The following is a 16663-nucleotide window of genomic DNA, read 5'->3' on the forward strand; positions in this document are numbered from 1 at the left end:
TTTTCTTTAGAACCTTCCACCCGCCATCATCATATCACACACAATGCTGAAATGATCCATTTTTAGATCCATCTCCCCAACTCCATGGCTCTAATGTTCGTTGTGAGCAGACTTTTCACTTTACCTACTAAGTGTTTCTGTCTTGTGTTTTTGTACTTATGGCCACTTATGTCTGTAAGCCAACTTTGCCGCCAAAGGTAAAATGGATGGTTGATAGTTTGGTTTGACAATCTGGTTTCAATACCCGTTACAGGTAACATAAGAGAGGTGACTAGTAATTCACAAAAGTCTTTGAGGGCATTGATCACCAATTATTTAGCTGATTCAGATAAAACAACTTGTTCTCTAATGCTATCTTAACCAAATTTATTGCACCATATTTCCTCCATATGAAGTTGGAGGCAAAAGAAGAATCAGGATCCTTCCATCTCTCTCCAACCCTAAATGGTTACCTGATTCACGATGATTGTAAGTTTCCTGAAAATGGTGAAACTTTCTTTGTTGTCTGATAGTGGAGAATGTGATATAGATTGAATTTGGGTATTTGGCACAGAATCTGACTTAGATGGTTTGGTGAAATATAAGGACTGGGCATGTGGTGGAACATTTAAATGTAGTCCAGATGTGTACCACCAGTTACACACATTACATGTATTTATTGATAAGAAATAGCATCATTCCTTGTCTGTTTCTTTTACTTCCAGGGAAATCTGAAGAGACTTACAGCAGATTTTTTTTCCATCATAAAATATAAATCCACATGGCTTCCTCCATTATTTAATTTAGTTCCTTGCTCAAATGTTACCTTCTCAAAGAAGCCTTGTTGCATATCTGTTATGTGCTGAGTACAATATTTGGCTCTGGTGAATGAAGATATAATCTTCGTTCTCCAGACTTTGTCCCCACAATCTAGTGAGAAGTAAAACCAGTAAATGTTAAGTCACAAGTAGTCCAAATTTTAAGCTTACTGAAGCACATTGAAAAAACTCAACTCAGTAATGTGAATTAGGGAAGGCTCTTTGGATGATTTTAGATGAAATTTAGATGATTAATATCTAAATAGATGTATGAAAAATAAAGCAGGGGTCATCCAAATGAAAGAAAGGTAGAAGAAAGGGTTGGCAAAAAACTTAGAGTCAAGAGAGGGTTGAGAGAACTGCAGATCTTTGGTCATGGAGAAGGTTGAGAAACAATTGGGGCTGGTAAACAGGGACCAGACGAGGAAGCAAAATGTTATGGTGGAGCGTGTGCTCTGTCTTAAGGGTGAAGGGAAGCCGTTCAAAACTACTATGTATGAAATAAATAAGCTACAAGGGTATATTGTACAGCACCAGGGAATATAGCCAATATTTTATAAAACTTTAAATGGACTATAATCTATGAAAATTATGAATCACTATGTTGTACACCGGAAACTAATATAACATTGTAAATCAACTATTCTTAAAAAAAAAACCCAACTAGCAAGCAGAACAATAGCATTATCTGATTTGAACTTCTGCAAGGTCACTCTCAGAGGATGAGACGAGTGAATGGCATTACCAATTCAATGGACATGAACTTGGGCAAATTTCAGGAGATGGTGAGGAACAGGGAAGCCTGACGTGCTGCAGTCCATGGGGTCACGAAGAGTCGAATAGGACTTGGTGGTTGAACCACAAAGCCCCTCTGTACACAATGTGAGACTCGAGTAGAGAAAAGGGAGATGGAAGGTTGGAGGATAAATCTGTAGTAACATTAGAACTAATGGCAGCCTGAGAACAGACATGAGCAAAATATTTTTTAAATTTTATTTAAAACAATTTTATTGAAGTATAGTTGCTTTATGTTGTGTTAGTTTCTGCTGTACAGCAATGTGAATCAGTTATGCATATACATATTTTCCTTCTTTTTTGGATGTCCTTCCCATTTCAGTTCAGTTCAGTTCAGTTGCTCAGTTGTGTCTGACTCTTTGCGACCCCATGAATCGCAGCACGCCAGGCCTCCCTGTCCATCACCAACTCTCGGAGTCTACCCAAACCCATGTCCATCGAGTCAGTGATGCCATCCAACCATCTCATCCTCTGTCGTCCCCTTCTCCTCCTGCCCCCAATCCTACCCAGCATCAGGGTCTTTTCCAATGAGTCAACTCTTCGCATGAGGTGGCCAAAGTATTGGAGTTTCAGCTTCAACATCAGTCCTTCCAATGAACACCCAGGACTGATCTCCTTTAGGATGGACTGGTTGGATCTTCTTGCAGCCCAAGGGACTCTCAAGAGTCTTCTCCAACACCACAGTTCAAAAGCATCAATTCTGCGGCGCTCAGCTTTCTTCACCGTCCAACTCTCACATCCATACATGACCACTGGAAAAACCATAGCCTTGACTAGACGGACTTTGTTGGCAAAGTAATGTCTCTGCTTTTCAATATGCTATCTAGGTTGGCCATAACCTTCCTTCCAAGGAGTAAGCATCTTTTAATTTCATGGCTGCAGTCACCATCAGCAGTGATTTTGGAGCCCAAAAAAATAAAGTCTGCCACTGTTTCCACTGTTTCCCCATCTATTTCCCATGAAGTGATGGGACCGGATGCCATGATCTTAGTTTTCTGAATGTCGAGTTTTAAGCCAACTTTTTCACTCTCCTCTTTCACTTTCATCAAGAGGCTCTTTAGTTCTTCTTCACTTTCTGCCGAAAGGGTGGTGTCATCTGCATATCTGAGGTTATTGATATTTCTCCCAGCAATCTTGATTCCAGCTTGTGTTTCTTCCAGCCCAGCATTTCTCATGATGTACTCTGCATATAAGTTAAATAAGCAGGGTGACAATATACAGCCTTGACATACTCCTTTTCCTATTTGGAACCAGTCTGTTGTTCCATGTCCAGTTCTAACTGTTGCTTCTTGACCTGAATACAGATTTCTTAGGAGGCAGGTCAGGTGGTCTGGTATTCCCATCTCTTGAAGAATTTTCCACAGTTTGTTGTGATCCACATAGTCAAAGGCATTGGCGTAGTCAATAAAGAAAAAGTAGATGTTTTTGTGGCACTCTCTTGCTTTTTCAATGATCCAGCGGATGTTGGCAATTTGATCTCTGGTTCCTCTGCCTTTTCTAAATCCAGCTTGAACATCTAGAAGTTCACAGTTCATGTACTGTTGAAGCCTGGCTTGGAGAATTTTGAGCATTACTTTGCTAGCATATGAGATGAGTGCAATTGTGTGGTAGTTTGAACATTTTATGTATATATATACTGTTTATTTTATTATATTTATATATTTACATACAGATGTTTTATATATAGTAGTGTATATATCACTCCCAATCTCCCAATTTATCCCACCCTCTCCTGTTCCTCCCTAGGTATCGTAAGTTTGTTGTCTACATCTGTGTCTGTATTTCTGCTGTGCAAATAAATTAATCTGTGCCATTTTCCTGGATTCTACATATATGTGGTCATATATGATATTTGTTTTTCTCTGACTTATTTCAGTCTGTATGGAAGTCATCAGGTCTATCCACAGCTCATATTCATTGTAAATATGTATCATGTCTTCTTCATCCATTCCTCTGTTGATAGACATTTAGAGTGCTTCCGTGTCCTGGCTGTTGTGAACAGGGCTTCAGTGAACACCGAGCTGCATGTATCTTTTTGAATCATGGTTTTCTCTGTGTATTCCCTGGGCAAAAGATTCAAAAGACTTTTAGAAGCTAGCAATAAACATGACTTATAAATGATTAGATTTGAGGTATAGGATGGTAGGATTCAAGATGACATACATATAATAGTTGATTAATAAATATGTGTTAAATGAATGAATGAAAATAATTTATGACTTGGATACTGAGTGATTGATTGTGCAATGACTTGGTCTTTATGACTAAAGAAGCATAGAAAAATTTAGCTTCCAAGGAACAGTAAAGAGAATTTCCATTTTTAAGACATGAGTAAACTTTTTAATGGTGTAAAGCTAATAAATTTGTGACCTAACATCTGAGAAAGCTATAGAATGAAGAAAAAAAAAAACCTGTATTTAACTTCCTTATCAAGCCACTGGAACATTGTTAAATTAAGTTTCAAAATTACTCTCAGTTCGCATTATAATTGCAGTTTGCATTATTAGCCTTTAAAATTCCCTCTGGTCACTTAGTGCTCTGGTGTCTCTAAACAACATTCATTCTTTCCGTATGTAGCACATTATACATAATACCACGCTTTGCACAGTGCAAGCTCTCAAGAGAGGTATGTTGAATTACCTGTTATACATGTGAAAGTAGTTTCCTCTTAAATAAAGCAGGATATGAAACTCTTTACAGATAACTAAGACATGATAAACTAGGTGATTTGCCCAAGGTCACTTGTCTTCCTAGGGTCAAAGTCAAGGTTGTTCTTTCCGTTGTTCCTGTGAGTTCTGTGACTTTCAGCAAAGACTGAATCTGATTAAGAGATACAAATCTGGGGTCCACTTTGATTACAATCCACAAATCTCTGTTCTTGTTCTTCAAAACCATAGAACATGATGACTTCTGTTCACAAAACATTTTTTTCTCCCAAGAAATAGATATCTTTAAAGGCTAAGAGGAAAGCACTTACTTTCTCTTGAATATTTTCTCTTCAGTTCAGTCACTCAGTCGTGTCAAACTCTTTGCGACCCCATGGACTGCAGCACGCCAGGCCTCCCTGTCCATCACCAACTCGCGGAGTTTACTCAAACTCGTGTCCATTGAGTCGGTGATGCCATCCAACCATCTCATCCTCTGTCGTCCCCTTCTCTTCCCACCTTCAATCTTTCCCAGCATCAGGGTCTTTTCAAATGAGTCAGCTCTTCGCATCAGGTGGCCAAAGTATTGGAGTTTCAGCTTCAACATCAGTCCTTCCAATGAATATTCAGGACTGATTTCTTTTAGGATTTACTGGTTGGATCTCCTTGCAGTCCAAGGGACTCTTGCGTCTGTACAAATGAGGCACACTTAGGCAAATAGCAAAACTTGCTTTGATTACTGTGTAAGGAGTTAGAACAGAGGTCCTAATTTTGGCTACATGTTAGAATTACTCCGGGAGCTTTGAAATATCCTGGTGCTGAGATCTCACTCCACGCCAATAATATGAAAATCTCTGGGGATGGGATTAAGGCATCAGCATTTTCAAAGTTCCCAGTTGATTTCAACGTGCAACCAAAGTTGAGAGCCCTTGGGTGAGAGCAATTTGATAAAAATGGTGAACTCGGGCTTTTAGTTAATGTTTGCTTTTTTTGTCAACCACAAGGTGGCAGTATGACAATACAGTGCACATACAGGCCCTTCTGTTGCTTGGACTTAGAAATTAGTATCAGTAATGCAAATTAGTAGTAGCATTTTGAGGGTTCCTCCAAATAGAGACTGCATTGATTTCTTTCCCCTGTTGTTCTCTCTTGCTTTGGTTGGTTAAGAAAACTTTAAAGCAGAAAACTTTATTTCAACAGGTTAAATTAGCAGGAACTGTTCTTTACTGTCTCAGCCACCAGGGAAGCTCCATATATTAAGCTATAGTTGAGTGGAAAATGCAAAAAAAAAAAAAAAGGTTTTACAATCAGATAGATTTGGGTTTAATGCTGCCTGTGCTACTTACTGATAGACTGTTTAATGTCTTTGTGCTTTAATTGTATGCCTAGAAGAGGAGGGTTGTTAATTGGACAAAATGAGATAATATGTGGAAATCAACTCTGTGTGAATGGTACTAGGATGAGGATGATGTTGAGGATGACAATGAGAAAGCTGTGATAGAGTCAGTTACACAAAGTCCAGAAAAGCTCAGAATATGGTACTTCTCACGTATGGTCTTTTTCTGCATGGGCATTTCTTCTTTCGTGGTGTGCGTCCCATCTTTCGGTTTCCTCTGGTAATTATACTAATGCAAATAAACATGCTCTAGCTGCCTTCATTTAATGAATAAAGAATCAGTCATTATTTTTTAAAATACACCATTGGCAATGGAAGTATCTTCCACCAATTTATAGTCAAGTTTCTATAAAAAATTAGACTTGTTCACAATCAATCTAGTTCACGTCTCAAACCTTGAAATTGATGCTTTGAACTGTGGTGTTGGAAAAGACTCTTGAGAGTACCTTGGACTGCAAGGAGATCAAACCAGTCCATCCTGAAGGAAATCAGTCCTGAATATTCATTGGAAGGACTGATGTTGAAGCTGAAGCTCCAATACTTTGGCCACCTGATGCAAAGAACTGACTCATTTGAAAAGACCCTGATGTTGGGAAAGATTGAAGGCAGGAGGAGAAGGGGACGACAGAGGATGAGATGGTTGGATGGCATCACCAACTCGATGGACATGAGTTTGAGCAAGCTCTGGGAGTTGGTGATGAACAGGGAGTCCTGGCATGCTGTAGTCCATGGGGCTGCAAAGAGTCAGACACGACTGAACGACTGAACTGAATTGAAGATCACCAGTGACTTCCTAAGGGCCAAGTCCAAAGAAAATTGGCGGCTTGTGCATCTTTGACGTTTGAATAGGCTAGAAACACCCTTCTTCTTGATATATTCCCCACTGATTACTGTGATGACACCACTCCTAGTCTCTAGTCACCACTTCTATCTGAGTTGCTTTCTCTTCCCTTAGAACTGGGGATCCCAGGAGTCCTCTCCCATAGCCCTAACTTCTTTTCTCCAGGGGAATCTTTGGCTTCCTTGCCCACCATTTAATTTGTAGTAATTAAAATTAATGAATTTTAATTGCTGCAAATGACTTTCAAATCTATGCATTGTTACACATGGCTGTCCTGAATTCCAGATCTGTAAATCTAGCACTAGATTTAGATTGGCATTTAGATTGGCATCACAAAATTCACATGTTGAATTTTGAGCTGGACGTAGCCCCCGGCACCCCAAACTGATTCCTCTTTTCTTCCCGACATCACATCTTTCAATCCACGGCATTACTTTCCACCCAGTGATTGAACCAATCCCTAGGAGTCACTCTACACATCTCCCTCTTCAAATCCAAATTTTCAAAAGTTTCTCAATTCTCCTACCTCCTGCAAAATACTTCACAACAGTGTTATTCAGTCTCAGAAGTGTTCATTTCTTACTTCACACTCAACGCTTTCACACAGATCAGTCTGACTTCTGCACCAGCACAACTCTTGTTAAGGTCACTAACTGCTGTGTCATTCATTCTTCCCCGGTCATCCTCCTTCCCTCCCTTACAGGGTGCCCCCTGAGAGCACATCTTCAAATGATCGTCTGCACATGGATCCCCTTCTCAGCTCCTCCTTGAGGACCCAGTGCCAGATGACTTAAAAAAGAAGAATTAATCAGATTGGTTTCCAGAGACAGATTTTATTAACCTTTTATCCCTCACTGTAGAGTACTTTCAACTCATCAGACTTTTAAAGGGTATTTGCTTCACCTGTAGTATTAGATTGTTTAATTTCTATTTAAGAGCACAGATGTACTTCCTCAAACTTGTCTAAGCAATTTAAAAAAATCAACTGATAAATATTACAAGCTGCCATTTTTCTACTTGGGCTTTCCCGGTGGCTCAGACGGTAAAAAATCTGCCTGCAATGCAGGAGACCTGAGTTGGATCCCTGGGTTGGGAAGATCCCCTGGAGAAGGGAGTGGCTAACCATTCTAGTATTCTTGGCTGGAGAATTCCATGGACAGAGAAGCCTGGTGGGCTACAATATATGAGGTTGAAAAGAGTTGGAGACGACCAAGTGACTAACACTTTCACTTCACTTCATTTGTCTGCTTTTCAAAGGTCAAGTGCCATGCTCAGTCATATCTGACTCTCTGCACCCCTATGGGCTGTAGCCCGCCAGGCTCCTCTGTCTATGGGATTTTTCCCAGTAAGAATACAGGAGTGGGTAGCCATTTCCTTCTCCAGGGGATCTTCCTAACCCAGGGATTAAACCCATGTCACTTCCTCCTACATCTCCTACAGTATAGGCAGATTCCTTACCACTGAGCCACTGGGTTGTCTACTTTTGGAGGCAATTATATTTTTGGTGATTGGATACTATGTCATTGTTTATTGCATAATAAGGTCACAAAATAGAGAAACATTAAGTGAAAGTGAAGTCACTCAGTCATGTCTGACTCTTTGCAACCCCATGGACTGTAGCCTACCACGCTCTTCTGTCCATGGGATTTTCTAGACAAGAATACTGGACTGGGTTGTCATTTCCTTCTCCAGAGGATTTTCCTGACCCAAGGATCGAACCTGAGTCTCCCGCATTGTAGGCAGACGCTTTACCATCTGAGCCACGAGGGAAGTCAAAAATAACCATGTTTAGTCAATTTTTTATAGTTGTTATAGTGCTGTTATACTTTTATTAATGTGGTAAATTTTGTAAGACTGTTAGAGGGACATTGAATCTCATTGTGGATAATGAACTGTTCTTGGTACTACAGGGAATATAAAGTTTTTAGAAAAAAATTTGTTGTTTAGTTGCTAAGTTGTGTATGAATTTTTGAGACCCCGTGGACTGTAGGCCCACCAGGCTCCTCTGCCCATGGGACTTTCCAGACAAGAATACTGGAGTGGGTTGCCATTTCCTTCTCCAGAGGATCTTTCTGACCCAGGAATCAAACCCAAGGCTCATAGAACATATCAAACAGTGTCATTACCAAAGAAACAAACATATCATTTAGTGTTGTATAAAAATTATTTAATATAAATGTTTATTTTCCAGTCAGGAAGCTAAAATTTTAAAAAGTTATATTCCTCAAAAATTTTAAATACATTTGGAAAACTTACGTCTGTATGTGTTGAGTCAAGGAAATTTAAAATCAAAGTTTGCACATTTCTTTTAACAGGTTTTCTTATTTCATTTTGTACTGAAATTCACTTATCTTGGTTGAAGCCTTACCATAAATCATACATGCTTTGCTAGTGCTCAGACTGCAAAGGTTAATAAGAAAAAACAAAGCATATTTCACTAAGACATAATATAAGTTTCTTTGATCTAGCTACTGAATTAATAGAGAATGCACACATAGAAAGACAATGCTATTTAAAGCTTTCATTTGGCATTTTCAACAAGAGAGCAAACACACACTGAGAAAAAAGGTAGAACAAAGCCATCCTGTATGCTTAATTAGGATAAAATAAGCAGAAAGCAAACACCAGCATCTTCATGCTTGTCATATGGTCAGAACATGACTGATAACGGAAAATATGTGAATTCAGGGCTTAAAGATGAATACAAAGAACAACTTAGTGTAATTTAGATCTTTCATATCCGGATTTATGTGTGGAGAGATCCTGAGGTTGGCCAGGGTATTGTAACAAAAAACCTTTTGGAATATGTATTGACTACTCAGGTGGTAACTGCCAGATACAGTTACGTGTATAGACTGACAGAAAATGGGAACAGAAATCAGAGTGGCATCCTTAAATTTGTCATTAATGAAAATCTTTTGTGACTGTTGAATTATTCTGTTTAACATTCCTTCAACCCTAAGAATTCTTCATTCCATTTTTTCTCATAAGAGATAATACGTTTTATTCGTAACTCTGCCACTAATTAACTGTATTCAGTTCAGTTCAGTCCCTCAGTCAGGTCCAACTCTTTGCAACAGCAGGGACTGCAGCACACCAGGCTTCCCTATCCATCACCAACTCCAGGAGCTTGCTCAAACTCATGTCCCTTGAGTCGGTAATGCCATCCAACCATCTCATCGTCTGTTAACTCTATGACATCCTCTGTTAACTCTATGACCACGGACAAATCACTTATGACCATAAAGTTTTCATATTCTCATTTGCAAATTAAATGAAAGTGGCACTAGATAATCTCTCAACTCTCTTCTATCACTAGCCTTCTACGATGCTATTGATAACAAGATTATCTTGAAGATTAAGGAAAGAAGAATTCATACATTTTACTCAGTTAAGAAAAGTGAAAGTCGCTCATTCATATCCAACTCTTAGGGACCCCATGGACTGTCCATGGAATTCTCTAAGCCAGAATACTGGAGTGGGTAGCCTTTCCCTTCTCCAGGGGATCTTCCCAACCCAGGAATCAAACCCAGATCTCCTGCATTGCAGGCAGATTTTTTACCAACTGAGCTATCAGGGAAGCCCTACTCAGTTAAGAACTATTACTTAAACATACGATATACAACCTTCAGTCTGTCACACAGAGTGAAGTAAGTCAGAAAAAGGAAAACAAATATTGTATATTAGCACATATATATGGGATCTGAGGGCTTCCCAGGTAGCTCAGTGGTAAAGAATCCCCCTGCAATGCAGGAGATGTAGGTTCAATCCCTGGGTCAGGAAGATCCCCTAGAGAAGGAAATGGCAACCCACTCCAGTATTCTTGCCTGGGAAATCCCAAAGACAGAGGAGCCTGGCCGGCTACAGTTCATGGGGCTACAAAGAGTCAGGCATGATTTAGCAACTAAACAGCAGCAGCAGCATATAGAATCTAGAAAGATGGTACAGATGTACAGATTAATCTGTTTGCATGCCAGGAATAGAGACACAGATGTAGGAAATGGACATGTGGACACAGAAGGGGAAGTGAGGTGTGAGAGGAATTGGGAGAGTAAGTATATGTACTGCCATGTGTAAAATAGGTAGCTAGTGGGAAGCTGCTGTGTAGCACAGGGAGCTCAGCTCAGTGCTCTGTGATGATGGGTGGGAATGGGGGTGGGGGGGAGGGAGGTTCAAGAGGGAGGGAATATATGTATACTTATAGCTGATTCTTTTAAACTATGGCGTTGAGAAGACTCTTGAGAGTCCCTTGGACTGCAACGAGATCAAACCAGTCAATCCTAAAGGAAATCAGTCCTGAATATTCATTGGAAGGACTGATGCTGAAGCTGAAGCGCCAATACTTTGGCCACCTGATGCAAAGACCTGACTCATTGGAAAAGACCCTGATGCTGGGAAAGATTGAAGGCAGGAGGATAAGGGGACGACAGAGGATGAGATGGTTGGATGGCATCACCTACTTAATGGACATGAGTTTGAGCAAGCTCTGGGAGTTGGTGATGGACAGGGAAGCCTAGTAGGCTACAGTCCATGGGGTCCCAAAGAGATACAACTGAGTGACTGAGTGTGCACACACATCCTAATAGACCCGAGTCACTTTATTGAGCAGCTGTTAATTTCTTATAAAAAATTGCTGCTTTTGAAGCATTGGACAGTGTGAATTCTGGGGCCCCTGTCTCACGACACCAGACGTTTTGTAGCTCTTTTTCTTTTCACTGAAGCCATTGTTGACCAACATACCTCCTTCTCTCTCACCTCTTTCTTTCTCCAAGAGATTTTTTTTCTTTCCCTGTTCCTTGAGCTGAATTGGAGTCACCATGATAGAGCTCCCTAGGTCCAAGCTTTGGGAGGAGGAGGTTAGGGAATCTGTCTGAGATCCTCCTTCCTGAAAAGCACCTCAATTTGTGAAAATTTCTTCTTTTCCGTACCCAAATTCCTCAGAACAAGAGGAATGCAGATTCCATATGTTAGGCTAAAAGTTCTGTCATATCCTTTTCCTAGAGAGGCTTAACTCTGGGACCACTCAGGGGTCCAAGGTGAGTGAACCTTGAACCCCTCTAGAGAACTGGCAGTTGCTTCTGCCTGAAGGGAGGAAGTACCTTAAACCCTTTAAACATAGGACACCCAGCTATGTGTAAAAGTGTCTTATGATGCTTCAAAAAAGTAAAAATTGATTAGGTCTAAATATTCCTTTACGCTGGAGGCTAGTACTATGGTCTGTTGAGAGGCATTGAAGACTCTTCTTCACAAGGGTCTAAAAATGGAGCAGAATCGTATCAGTCTGGGATAATTTCAGTAGGGTTCTAGTAGAGGGCAAGTGAATGGACAACATGCAACTTCTGGGTCCTTGTTATCAAGTGTCTTGTTTGCTTTCTAAAGAGAGTGAGTGCACGCATGCTCAGGTGTTTCTGACTCTTTGTGACCCCACGAGGCTCCTCTGTAAAGGGGATTATCCTGGCAAGATACTGGAACAGGTTGCCATTTCCAAACTGAACATTAATTGGTAACACTTGAGTTCTGAATCAGAAGATTTTGGAAAGTGAGCTCTCAGGTTTTGGATTCTGCTGCCTTATTTGTTAGCAGCAAATATTGGCATATAAAGGAATCCTTTGTAAGTTTGTTGGGGCAATTTAAACTTCTTCACCACTGTAATTACGCCACAATTTATATGAGATTCTGATCACCCCTAAAATCAGTGAGTAGCAAGATATTCTCCTGCACAGTAAGAGGTTACTTTCAGGTTATTATAGAAAGCTTATTGTCTGTTTTTTTTTTTCCCCCACAGCCCCCACCTCAGATATACGACAAACAGCTGGATGAAAGAGAACACACCATTGAAGAATGGAAAGGTGATTCTACTGCTTAAATAAGTGTGCTTTTTCTTTTATTCAAACTCAGAAAATATTTTTAAGTCTTTGCCTTTTAAAATGCTTTAGTAACAGATGGTTTTCTAAGAGCTATCCTCTTAGACCATTTTCAAAACTCCTAAACTTCATCTCTTTTCATACTAATAACAAGATTTCATTTACTCAAGAATGAAAGGAATTAATTACTGACACATTTAAAAAAATAGTACTGATTGTCAAAATATTTGTCACGGTGAAAGTCAAGCTTTAATTCAAAATTTCAGAATTAAACATTCTAAGTTTATACATAAAATTATCACATTAAAAGGATAATGTTTTGCCTGAGATGGTTTTAGGCATTATAAAATAAACGAGTGAATATGTGAATTCACTCACTCAATTTATAGGACTTGAGAATTTAAATGAAAATGTATGCATCCAAGCAGCTTATTTCTCATTTAAGGTAAGAAAACAGTGAGTGAATATATTAATAACCTTTTTTTTTAACAAAACTTTTCCAAACACATACTATATGGTCAAGATCATACTCAGGATGAAACAAAGCAGAGAAGAATTGCTAAACTAATATAAATAACCACAGAGTAGAATAAATATGAAAAAACCAAATACAGATTATAACAAATGATTAGCTCAAAATGAGGAGGAAGAGAAAGGGTACATCAGAAGGAAAGAAGTATTTGAGCTACTTTGAAAGAATTAGTAATTCTAAGTTGGGAAAAGAAAAAATAGAGGAAAATACTAGAATGAAAATATAAGAGGAATCCAAAGGGTAAGAATGAGCAAAATGTGCTATAAAGATAGTAAGGAGGATCCACTGTTCAAGAGATCATGTTGGAGAGTATGGAAAAATAAGCTCTTATAAACAGTAGATCACATTTTAAAATTGATGAGAATGATAGACAGAAAAAGACTTGATCTAACTAAAGACCAGAGCGCGCTCAAGGTTCATGATTAGGTAAGTGATAGGTTGTACATATCACTCAAGGAGGATAGACTCAATTCTGAAAAACTGGAAAAATACCTGTAAAGGATGGTGATTGTATTAATTGTAAGCTACTGCAAAGCAGGAATGAATTGCACAGAGCAATTTTTAGCTAAAAGGGATAAAGTAAAAAGAAATGAATATATACATATTTTTATCTCTAGCAATGAAAAAGCCAGAAATGGATGCCAGTTTGGAAATGAGAGTAATAATCTTTTTTTAATCTTGGATTTTAGGCAAGTTTAGTTTTACAAATCCAAAATTTGAGTCTGGAAAAAAGATGAAGTAAGAGTTGGAAATGGATAGAAAGTAATAATTTCAAGTCATGAGACTATGTGCATCTCTTAGAGAGAGAACATAAAAGAGAAATGGATTTTCAAAACTGAGCCATTAAAATCCATAAGAGATAAAGTCAGAATGCATCAGAAATTCCCCAAAGAATTCAGAAAACAAGTAATGTGTATTCTACATACATTTATTTGGTCACTTGCATTATTGAGCACCTACGTTTGCCAGGCTCTGTGCTTTTGAAAGAAAATAGGGCTTCCCAGGTGGCTCAGTGGTAAGGAATCCACCTGCCAATGCAGGGGACTCAGGTTCAATTCCTGGGTTGGAAAGATTCTTTAGAGGAGGCAATGGCAATCTGCTTTAGTACTCTTGCCTGGAAAATTCCATGGGCAGAGGAGCCTGGCAGGCTACGGTTCATGGGGTCGCAAGGAGTTGGACACGACTGAACATGTAAAAATGGAAGAGTAAAAAATTCTATTTGATTTGTAGTTGACTCCGTCCCATCAAAATGTTATTATTTGCCGTTAACGACTTTGTCTTTGGGTTAAGGAGACAATTGATTTCTATAACACTGAAAGCTGTTTCTTACAGAACTTATCTACAAGGAAGTAATGAACTCAGAAGAAAAGACGAAGAATGGAGTTGTGAAAGGACAACCTTCTCCTTCAGGTACTCACTCTCAATGAATAACCAATAAATCAGTACTTGCGTATTTTTCTTGGCCTTAATGAGAGATCGCAGTCAATAATGTTGCTTATCAAGTGTATGAGCCAGTGTCACCTGTTTCCCTCTGATGATTTCAGTCTCATTACTTTTGATGGTTAGTGTGGCATTTATTCTGATTATAATGATCTAGCATGAGTTCTTTCAGAACTTTAAAATAACAGGGAATCTTGAAGAAATATTAACATAAGCTGGTTAAAGGATAGCTGCTTCTCATCAAAATTCAGAGCCATAATGCCCTCTTGACCACCAAATCAGTGAGGAGTTCAGGAATCTCTCCAGCCAAAACCTTTTCCTTCATTCACTCTAATGTTTACTCTTCCTAAGGTTGATGTGACAACAGTTGAAGCCTTAACCACAATGGGGTCCAATTAAAGTCAGCACAGAAAAATCTTTCCAGTTGCAATCTACAAAATATAACACATATTTGTACATATACATGGGCTTCCCGGTATGCCAACACAGGAGACATAAGAGACACGGGTTCAGTCCCTGGGTTGGGAAGATCCCCTGGAGGAGGGCATGGCAACCCACTCCCTATTCTTGCCTGGAGAATCCCATGGACAGAGGAGCCTGGTGGGCCACAGTCCATGGAATTACAAAGAGTTGTACACAACTGATACAACTTAGCACTCATACATGTAATACATATATTTTATTGAGCTCACCAATGTGCTTTAGGATGACTTGAGATAATTTACTTACACTTAATAATGCCAATGTATTTTTCCTAAGACCAGTGTTCTGAATAGAAAGAGAATATAGAAATCATTTTAGAAAATGTAATGACTTATCATCAGCTTTAAACAACACTCAGATCATGCTGGCAAAACTGTAGGCTGCAAATTATTACCTTTAGAGAAAAGTAGATTTGGTGTCCTACTTTTGATATATAATTTTTCCCATGCAATTTAAATCATTTCAGGAAACAAAATAGGATGTGTGAATCAATTCCTCCTGCTGATATTACTCTTTAACAACCCACAACTACTATGTTACCCAAACAGATGCTGTTCAGTTATGACATGTTTTTCTTACCTCTAGACTTAGGGAAATGTCCAATTCTATGTCAAGTCTTTCCTTTCTTCAAAGAAGGTTAAAGGAATCATCACAGTTGGTTGTCTGCCCACCCTATTTATTCAACCCAGCCTCTATATTGATACAAGGCTGTAGAAGCTGCTTCTTACTTACCTGCCTGTTCTATCTGTTGCTGATTAAAGAGCCCAGAGACTGAATCCAACAGCAAGATGCCACCTGCTAAGGCAGAAAGACTCCCTGACTTAAGAATTATCGTAATAATCAGAATACTTTTTCCTATAATCATTAAGAAGTTGAAATACCAGAATCCAGTGAAGGGTGACTTAGCATTTCAGGAAGTGTGGAAAGTGAAAGTGTTAGTCACACTAACACTCTTTGCAATCCTATGGACTGTAGCCCACCAGGACTCTTTATCCATGGAATTCTCCAGGCAAGAATACTGGTGTGGGTTGCCATTCTCTTCTCCAGGGGATCTTCCTGACCCAGGGATTGAACCCGTTTCTCCTGCATTGCAAGCAGATTCAGATTCTTTCTTTACCTCTAGCACCACCTGGGAAGCCCTATTTCAAGATGGGACAGGACAAATTTCACATTTTCTTCTATTCATCTTTTTTTAAAAAATTATTTATTTCTGCATCAGGTCTTATTTGCAGCACACAGGATTTTCATTGCATCATGTAGAATCTTTTGCTGCTGCAAAAGAACCCTCTAGTTGTGCTGCATGGGCTCAGTAGCAGCGGCACATGGGTTTAATTGCCCCGTAGCAATATGCGATCTTAGTTCCCCAACCAGGGATCAAACTCCTATCCCCTGCGTTGCAAGCCAGATTCTTAACCATTGGACCACCAGGGAAGTCCATTCACTTATCGTCTTTCTTTTTTGCAAAGAGCTCAGAATCATGCTATCCACTCCAGGATACCCCATCTTCTGCTTGTTTCCTCCACTTTCCCCTCAATTCCAACCAGGTCTTCACAACAGCTAATCTGTGATGGCATAAAAATACACAATTTGCTTTTCAATACTTTCACAACACTTCTACAAAAATCTTCTTATTCCCATGATTCATTTAAGGCAAACTGTACGGCTCAGGGAAGGCAGAACGGAATTAGCGATGGTACAAGGGAGATCAATGAATCATTGAAGGGATAGGATCAGTGGTCTGTCATAAGAAAGGCTTGCATGTTTGGTAAAGGAACAAAGTTTGTATATAATCGAAGCGTATTTCGTTAATCATTAAAGCCATTATTCTTATTGCAAAAAGAAAGTGAGTACATACAAAGTTTCTTTTAAC

At 39.2% G+C, this 16663-nt stretch overlaps 1 protein-coding gene across 50 annotated transcripts in view; it reads left to right on the plus strand.

The window, feature by feature from the left end:
• Positions 1–16663, plus strand: part of MAPK10 (mitogen-activated protein kinase 10) — a 364716-nt gene that overhangs the window by 321994 nt on the left and 26059 nt on the right. For all 50 annotated transcript variants that reach the window (XM_081581714.1, XM_081581593.1, XM_081581559.1 and 47 more), the window contains 2 exons: positions 12260–12323; positions 14203–14280. In XM_081581714.1, coding sequence (XP_081437840.1) covers positions 12260–12323; positions 14203–14280 — 142 coding nt within the window. The remainder of the gene's footprint in view (positions 1–12259; positions 12324–14202; positions 14281–16663) is intronic.

The sequence above is a fragment of the Giraffa tippelskirchi genome, chromosome 1 (assembly GCF_054371585.1).
Source record: "Giraffa tippelskirchi isolate mGirTip1 chromosome 1, T2T-mGirTip1v1.2.pri, whole genome shotgun sequence".
Taxonomy (NCBI): Eukaryota; Metazoa; Chordata; class Mammalia; order Artiodactyla; family Giraffidae; genus Giraffa; species Giraffa tippelskirchi.